The sequence below is a fragment of the Solanum pennellii genome, chromosome 10 (assembly GCF_001406875.1).
Source record: "Solanum pennellii chromosome 10, SPENNV200".
Lineage (NCBI taxonomy): Eukaryota > Viridiplantae > Streptophyta > Magnoliopsida > Solanales > Solanaceae > Solanum > Solanum pennellii.
The window spans coordinates 73,146,468-73,155,556 of record NC_028646.1 but is presented as its reverse complement, the minus strand read 5'-3'; the positions used below and the strand labels follow the sequence as shown (position 1 = coordinate 73,155,556).

The 9,089-nt window shown below is 34.1% G+C and overlaps 1 protein-coding gene across 1 annotated transcript; it reads left to right on the top strand.

Annotated features, from left to right (window-relative positions):
* The first annotated feature begins 631 nt into the window (after positions 1-631).
* On the top strand, positions 632-7,962 carry LOC107032337 (dynamin-related protein 1E-like). The gene is made up of 15 exons (XM_015233930.2): positions 632-899; positions 999-1,062; positions 1,157-1,264; positions 1,514-1,615; positions 1,849-1,899; positions 1,981-2,042; positions 2,796-2,886; positions 2,996-3,060; positions 3,868-4,062; positions 4,149-4,268; positions 4,350-4,420; positions 5,829-6,054; positions 6,155-6,205; positions 6,288-6,659; positions 7,604-7,962. The coding sequence occupies exons 1-15, from the start codon at positions 768-770 to the stop codon at positions 7,730-7,732; spliced, it is 1,839 nt and encodes a 612-aa protein (XP_015089416.1). The 5' UTR covers positions 632-767; the 3' UTR covers positions 7,733-7,962.
* Positions 7,963-9,089: the final 1,127 nt, after the last annotated feature.

Sequence of the window (9,089 nt, the reverse complement as noted above, 5' to 3'; positions counted from 1 at the left end):
ATTAGCTACTAGACTTGTCCGAACCCTCACCTATCTTTGCTCAGTCCAACATACATGAACAATTGAAGAAAAGAAAATAGAATTGTTTTTTGTTTTTATTTTTAAAAAATAAAATAAGTAATATGAAAATAAATATTAAAAATAAAAAATAATTGATACATACTAAGTAATAATTGATGCGTATATGCATTTTCTTTTACTTAGGGTTGACAAAAAAGAGGATACTTTTATCTTTTTAAAATTATTCAAGGACAACTAAATAACGAAAAAAATAATATGAGATACTCTATTTGTCTTAATTTATGGGATACTTTTAATTTTTTAGATCAAACAATTTAAGTTTGATTGAAAATTTATGAAAGAAATCTTCAACTTTTTTAAAAAATAAAATTTATATTTTTGTAAACTATAATAAAAACGTACTATAAATCAGAACAATTAGCAATTCAAAATAATTAAAAAGTTTAAGAAAATTTTACCAAAAAAAATAAATTTATTTAAATATTGATATCTACACATAAATGGAGACTTATTACATTTTTGTGGGAACCGTTCCGCTAAAATAGTTTGAGAAATATTTGAAGTGGCGCGACATATCATTGAACCTTCCGCTACTTTAAACAAAAACAAATATACCCGTCCGACTTGAAGACTTTTCTGTGTCTTTCTTGTTAAAAAATATAAATGACTCTGTTTCACTTTTTGCGTCCATTTTTCTCAATAACTTGTGTATTAAATTTTAGAGCTTAGGGCAGAAGAAATATACGATGGAGAGCTTAATTGGTTTGGTTAATAGAATTCAGATGGCATGTACTTCTCTTGGTGATTATGGCGCTACTAATAACTCCTTCTCTTCTCTTTGGGATCAACTTCCCTCTGTTGCCGTCGTCGGTGGTCAGGTGCCTGCCTGCCCTCAATTTTCAACTTTTGACACAAAATTTGATTTGAATTTTATGGTTTAAAATACTATTTGTGTGTGTGTGTTGTGTTGAACTCAGAGTTCAGGAAAGTCATCTGTGTTGGAAAGTATAGTTGGCCGAGATTTTCTTCCACGAGGATCAGGTCAGACACCTTAATTAATGTTATTTTTCTAATGTAATTTGTATATTTTCCATTGACAAATGAATGGTATACTCATATTTTAGTAGTTTTGCAGGGATTGTTACAAGGAGACCCTTAGTATTGCAACTTCACAAGACGGATGAAGGGCAGAAGGAATATGCAGAATTTGGTCACCTCCCGAGAACACCGTTTACAGATTTCTGTATGTGAAACCAATTATTTTAATTACTACCCCTCCCAAAATTAAAAAAAAAATTTCAATTATACTTCAAATGAATAGTTAAGTACATTTTTTTTTAAAAATAAATAGGAATAGAAAATACCAAACTTCTTAGTCTGTAGTTACTTCTTTAACTGATTCTTCGTTGTCTCTTATTTTGTGTTTGAATGCCTGTTATTTGCTTGATGCTGGTGTAAATATGTTCTTTTCATAGAGTATTTTCTTTTACAGCACTCGTACGGAAGGAGATTCAGGATGAAACTGACAGAATAACAGGGAAAACAAGGCAGATATCTCCTGTTCCTATCCACTTGAGCATATACTCTCCTAATGGTATGCTCTATATTACTGTTTAAATCTTTTAAGGAACTAATTGTGGAACGTCCAAAATCAACTTATGCTTAGTTGAGTTTTTCTGGAGGTGTTTACTTGGAATGGCTGATTCCTTATTTCCCCGAATTATTTTCTCGTATCATGTTTCTTTTGGTGGTCCAACTCTCCCTAATATAGCAAACAACTTCCTTTCTCACACTGACATATTCATGATTGATATTATGCACTGGCAGTGGTCAATTTAACACTTATCGATCTACCTGGCTTGACCAAAGTGGCTGTCGGTATGTATTATACCTTTTCTCGTAATAATGCATATTCATATTGATCTGAGTGTCTTCAGTAGTACCAATTTGTTGCTGCAGAGGAGCAGCCTGAGAGTGTTGTCAGAGACATTGAAGACATGGTTCGATCGTATATTGAGAAGGTAATGACACCCTTTCTCTTTCTTGTTTTTTCTTTTTATCCTTGAGTACCCCCACAACCCCCGACTAATAAGGAGTGTATTGGATGGCAACAACTTACCTAATTGTTGTTGACAAGTATGAGCCACAGGCAATTTAGGGACTTCACGTTTTTTTGTTCAAAATATGAAAGTCAACACCGTAAGAAGCCAAAAAGGGTGCAACATCTACTATTTATATAAAAAATAATTTCCTCGGTCCTACCTAGACGCCCTTGCCTCAAATAGAGTTAATCTAACAATAGACTAATCCACTGTGTTGGATAGCTGCATTATGCATACTGTGTCAGAGAGCTTTCTTGGGGGGAGCATACATCAACTTTCCCTCACATTCAGATAGAATAAGTTCCTTGCAAATTTATCAAAGTGTTCTTTTCTAGGATCCATAATCAATAGGAATTTGGCAAATTATATGGTGCCAAAGAGTAATTGGTCCAATATTTCTATAAGTTGACAATTATATTCTGGTAGACCTTTAATGCTGGATTGCTGCATTTCTCTTTCTCTAACTACTAGTGAATTTGGAAAAACTATATCATCTATACATTGGGCATTTTAAATAGTCCAAGACTTTATTTTCACCTTTTTGGCAAGTTTATCCTTCAAAGATCATGCACATTGGGCTTAATACTGGAATTATTGTCATGCTTCTATATCTGATGGCTAAACTAGAATTGTTTAACCATCTGAACTGATAACATTTTCTTTGATATGTAGCCCGACTGCATCATTCTAGCAATTTCTCCCGCAAATCAGGATATTGCTACTTCAGATGCTATAAAACTTTCGAGGGAAGTAGATTCCACAGGTATGTATTCTTGGAATGTAACAAATTGGAGTCTGTAATATTTTGGGAGAACTGTTCTGTCTTTCTTTCTGATAATTTTCCACAAGGAGTTAAATTACTTCTCATGCAGGTGAACGGACATTTGGCGTGTTGACTAAGCTTGATTTGATGGATAAAGGAACAAATGCTTTAGATGTGAGTTCTTCTATCCTCTCCAATGATCGTCGACTAAAGTCCTTGTTTTTTTCTTGGTTAAACTAAAATAGACATTGGGCCAGGGGGCTGTTTTTGTTAATGAATCAAAAGGAATTATAGACCAAAGTTAACTATCCATATCTCCTAGTTTTTTAGTATTATTGAAGTCATTATTAAGTAAAAGACAATGTTTTAAGTTCAAGTCTTACCATTATCCATTTATCAAAAAGAATTTTTATGTATTTGGCTCAAGAAAACAGGAGGAGATGTGTTGAAAGATAATTAAGTAGATATAAGTGTGTTCTTAATAATAATCTTAACTCTTAGATGAAATTGTCACACAATTTAACACAACTTTTACTATTTGAGGGTTAAACAATTGTTTTTTTCACTATGATAGTGTCATACATTATTTAAATATTCATAACTGTAAAAAATGATATATATTTCTTTCTGCATAGTTTTTAAATTTGTAAATGTTATGCCGAAAAGCTGAAGGGTTGATGTTCAAATTCAAACAAGAATAGATGTTTCGATCCTTGTACTCCGAAACCCCATTATTATTTAAGGGATATAATAAATAACATTTGTCATGAATGATGTCTTGTGACGGTTATCAACAATGAGTTTATATTCGTACAATATGATCATATATAATTCTGTGAATTGGTATATCTAGCTTATTGAACTATGAACTATTGTTGTTTCCTCCCTGCCAAACTGGTTCTCTCATTTCTTCTTTAATTTAGTGAGGAAAGCCTCATCACTTATGAAAGCATTTGAATTCGGTTATTTTTCTAATCTAAGGTTCTCGAAGGAAGGGCTTACCGTTTACAACAACCTTGGGTTGGAATTGTGAATCGTTCACAAGCTGATATAAATAAGAATGTGGATATGATCTATGCAAGAAGGAAGGAGCGTGAATATTTTGCAAGCAGTCCTGACTATGGGCATCTGGCTAGCAAGATGGGTTCAGAATATCTTGCGAAACTTCTTTCAAAGGTCTATTTTTAATGTTGTCTGTAGAAAAGAAAGAGTCCTAAATAAATTAAAATAGAGTTAACACTTGAGGTTTTTTTCTGTTTCAGCATTTGGAGTCTGTAATTAGAGCTAAAATACCAGGGATCATGTCTGTTATCAATAAAAGCATAGATGAACTTGAATCTGAGATGGACCATCTTGGGAGGCCTATTTCTGATGATGCTGGGGTAAACTTCATTTTGTACTGCTGTCGGTGTTATTGTTCATTGAGATAGTATATACCCAGTAACATCACTACTCTATCTCAGGCGCAATTGTATACTATCTTGGAACTTTGTCGTGCTTTTGACAAGATATTCAAGGAGCATCTGGATGGAGGGTAGGTGGATTACTTTTTTCGTTTTTCAATTTGATTTGTGTAACTACGCAGCTTCGCTATGTCTGAGCTTGGCTACTATGGGATATTATGGTCCATTCATGTAAAATCATGTTCACAACCATAAAACTTGTAAGTCTGCATAGCTTGTGTTAGCATTTCGTGGGAAATATTAATGAAAGGGTGTCTTCTCGATGTCGATGCTACCAGACGAAAATATTCTGCAACTGTAAAAACTTCATCGTCTATGTCGTTTACCATATCATTAGGAGTGTATTGTTTACCTGTAAATAGTGATCATTAATTTCCAATGATAACTTGGACCTTAAAGCTCTTGGTTAAAGAAATGTTGTAGTTTATATTTAACTCCTGAAACATTGAAAAAATTAAAGTGCCACAAAATAGAATGTAGAAATGGCAAGCTCTATGTGAGAAGAAATACATAACTTCATTAATATTTGCTGTCCAGTTATTCTACATCCGAAACACATGGTTTGTTTTAATTCATTGTTTATGCTTTTTCCTCGATCATCTTACTATCCTCTTATGCTGTTTCCGCGATTGCTTGGAGCATTCATACTACAATAACATACTCTTGACTTAGTTTTGGGTCTTGGAATGCCTAGTTCTCTTTTAAATAAAAAGACCAATGAACATTTTTGTTGTTGTTCAGTTGGAGATGAATGTAAACCCACACAGTATACACGTATAGAATGCCTTAGCTTTTGTAGAAAAATGATGGTGCCATATATTCTTTAACAAGTTTGTTTTTCTTTTCTTCTGAATGTTGATATTCCTGAATCGAATAGAAAAAAAAAGGAGGAAGAAAATTTGAGTATCCATTCATTTTACTCCTTCCTTGAAAGAGAGGGCACTGAGGTCCAAATGCAATAGATACTACCCTAATTTGGCTCACAAAATAATCCCCTTTGTATTGTTGGGAACTTATTCTATAAACTTACATCAAGTTCCAGAACGAGACTTTCTTAGACATAATTGCTGTGAAGAAGTTAGATATAAGTACTATTTACTAATTACAACAACAACTATGCCTCAATCACCAGCAAATTCGGCCCGGATATATGACTATAAGTCCTTATTGACGACTATCAGGGTTCATTGTGGGTACATTGTTACTAGCCATCTAGTGGCAGCATTTAAATGTTGTTGAACCTTAGAAGTGAATAGAAATATCAACAAATGCAACCTGAAGTTCAAAATGGACAAAGAAAATCAAATAATTGGAAAGAGTACAATTAGATCACCACAAGTACAGGGGGAGGGGTAATTTGGAGATACTCCTCTAAGGAACAGATGAAAACTTGTATATTTTATTTTATGAATGCACGTGAAATTCAGCTAATTAATATATGGAATTTCATGAATTATACATCACTTATTATTTCTTCAGCCGTCCGGGAGGTGATCGAATTTATGGAGTTTTTGACAATCAGCTTCCTGCTGCTTTAAGAAAGCTTCCATTTGATCGGTATCTTCCGATACAAAATGTGAGAAAAATTGTTTCCGAGGCAGACGGTTATCAGCCTCACTTGATTGCACCTGAGCAAGGTTATAGACGGCTTATTGAGGGAGCACTAAATTATTTTAGAGGACCAGCTGAAGCCTCTGTAGATGCTGTATGTACTTATTTTGAAGTTTATTGAAGTCAACTAACATACATGCTTCTTCCCATGACAATTAACTTGATGTATAACTAAGCAAAAATCCATTTATTAGGTTCACTTTGTCTTAAAGGAACTTGTGAGGAAATCAGTTGGAGAATGTCAGGTAATGTTAACCCTGCGTAGGGTTAAGCTCTATTCTTCCCCTCCGTCTCCTTTTTTTTTTTTTAATCATGCTGATGGAGCAGGAGTTGAAGCGGTTTCCCAGTCTGCAATCTGCAATCGCTGCAGCCTCATATGAAGCCTTGGAAAAGTATCGTGAAGAAGGTAGAAAGACAGTTTTAAGACTGGTAGACATGGAAGCTAACTACTTGACAGTGGAGTTCTTCAGAAAACTTCCTCAAGAAGTGGAGAAAGGGGGAAATCCAGCAGCTACACCTGCTGTAGATCGGTATGCCGAGGGTCACTTTAGGAGGATTGGTTTGAACGTATCATCTTATATAAATATGGTGACCGATACGCTGAGGAACAGTATTCCCAAAGCAGTGGTTTATTGCCAAGTTAAGGAAGCCAAACAATCTTTGCTGAATTACTTCTACACTCAAATTGGAAAAAAAGAGGTACTTACTTGGCTTCAGATTTACATTTATGTTCAGCATAGGTTTAATACGCGATTAAACAATTCTGGTTTAGGCATGTTTGGATGAAAATCTTCTTCATTTGTGCAGCTTAATTTTGACGCATAATACTCAGAAATTTGATTTAACTTCGTTAAGATGAAATAAAGGATATGATATGATTCCACTTAATGTGCTAGATAGACACAGGATTGACTAGCATTGTGATATCATTTAGTAAGTTTTCCTCTAAAATTTAGTACTTGCCAATTTCAGAGGCTGGATATTTCTATTCTTCTTTTTGGCAAGAAAATACATCTGAGATATAGGTGTTGCAAATATAAATTTCTTATGCACCATAAGAAGACAAGATTTTTTCATTAAGGGTGTCAATTGTAGTATAAAAAAGGAATTTCATTCATGGATGTCAATTGTAGTGAAAAATAATAATTACGAGGCTAGTAGGACTAGAACATGTGAACTGAAGAAATTTTTGCAACCTCTTAACCACCTCACTAAAACCTTCAATTTGTTTCCATGAGGTGTCAATACTTTGTGCATATAACCAAAATTTTACCTTTATATAGAATGTAATTTTCCGGGGAAGGGGTGTCCCTTGACACCCCTTGTATGTGGGTGGCTCCGCTCCGTTGTAAATATTTCTGTGTAGGGTTGATTATCATCACAGCCAATATATTGTGAATAGAATCGGTTCTCCTAAGTGAAAGGACAGTGGTAACATTAAGAGCTCAGTCTGTTCAAGTTTAGTGGCTGCACCATTTATGTTTCCTGTAAAATATATTTTATCTCAGTTGAGCTGCTTTTATTTTTTTCACATAATTTAATTCAAATAATAACTCTTCTGAAGGAATTAGATAAAATATTGATTTTCCTACTTTTAATGTTTCAAAGGCAGTGTTAATAGTAGTTTTTTGGGAGATTTTCAGGGTAAGGACCTGGCAGAACTATTAGATGAAGACCCAGCTTTGATGGGCAAAAGAGAGCAATGTGCCAAGAGTCTTCAACTATACAAGAAAGCAAGAGATGAAATTGAATCTGTATCATTGGTTCGATGAGACTTCGAATTTATTCTATATGACTGAATTCTTTGTCATTATTTGATACCGTATATTCTTTCACTTTATAGCCTTCGCAACTTATTCTGGAGTAACATTTTTTGGATTAGAAAGGTGTGCATAGTTCATCTAGATTGGACAGTGAATAGAATGTATTGAAAAATTGGAACAAAAATGCAATTTGTTGTATAATTGGTACAAACTAAAAGCCTTTTGGGTTTTTTTTTTTTTGAGGAACTATACAAAAGAAACTAGTTGTTAGTGTTTAACAATAGGAGAACAAGAATTGATTGAAGAAGAGAAAGGAAAAGTGATTAATTTGAGACACAATAAAGTGCATCACATATCTTATGCTAAAGTATCTGCTATAACTAAGTTACTGTTTGCTGAAATTGAGGAACTAATCCTTTAATAATATAGCTAACAGAACTAGGAAACAGAAAACAACTAAAAAATAGCAATTTATTCTCCTCAACATTCTTCTGCTAGCTTGAATTTAGGTCATTTAGTTCTAGAACACAACTGCAACACTCCTCCTACATAGTACTAGCTTCATTAGAGAGAATTCATACCTGCTGACATGAAGTGGCTTAGTGAACACATCAAATAATTTGATCTTCTGACTTGCAATAAACAAATTTCACCTCTCCACCTCCTTGCAGTACAATTTGATATTAAAATGTTTAGTTTTTCCGTGAAAACTGGATTATGAGTAATTGCTATGGCTGCCTGATTATCCACAAATACTTCTGGCCTTTCTTGTTGCTCCAGTTCAAGATCTAACACAATCTTTCTTAGCCAAAGAGCTTGATTGCCAAATGCTGTAGCAACTATAATTCAATTTATGTAGTTGCCAGGGCCACAATACCTTCCTTCTTTGCGCACCAAAAAAGACATTCCAAACAAAGGCTATAACAATTACATGAAGTATTTTTCATGTTATCATACGTCCCATCCCAATCACCGGCTAAAACAATAACCTGAGGTGCGTTTCATGTCATCATCTGATCCAACCCAATCACTGTCAGAATACCCTTGAAACTTCAAAATCTAACTTTTCCCAAACCTAACACCATAGTCCAAATTAACCTTGACATACCTTGTCACTCTTTTAACTACTTTCATGTGCATTTCACTTGCACAATTCAGAAATCTAGATAAGACACTTACTGCTTGCAAAATGTCGTGTCTTGCGGCAGTGAGATGTATGAGCAATCCAACTATACTTCTATAACTTGCCTTGTCAACCTTGTCACTACCATCATCTTTATTCAGTTTTTTCTTTCTTATTCATTAGAGTGTTCATAGGTTTGCAATGCTCCATTTGAACTTCTTCATTATCTCCCTTACATATTTC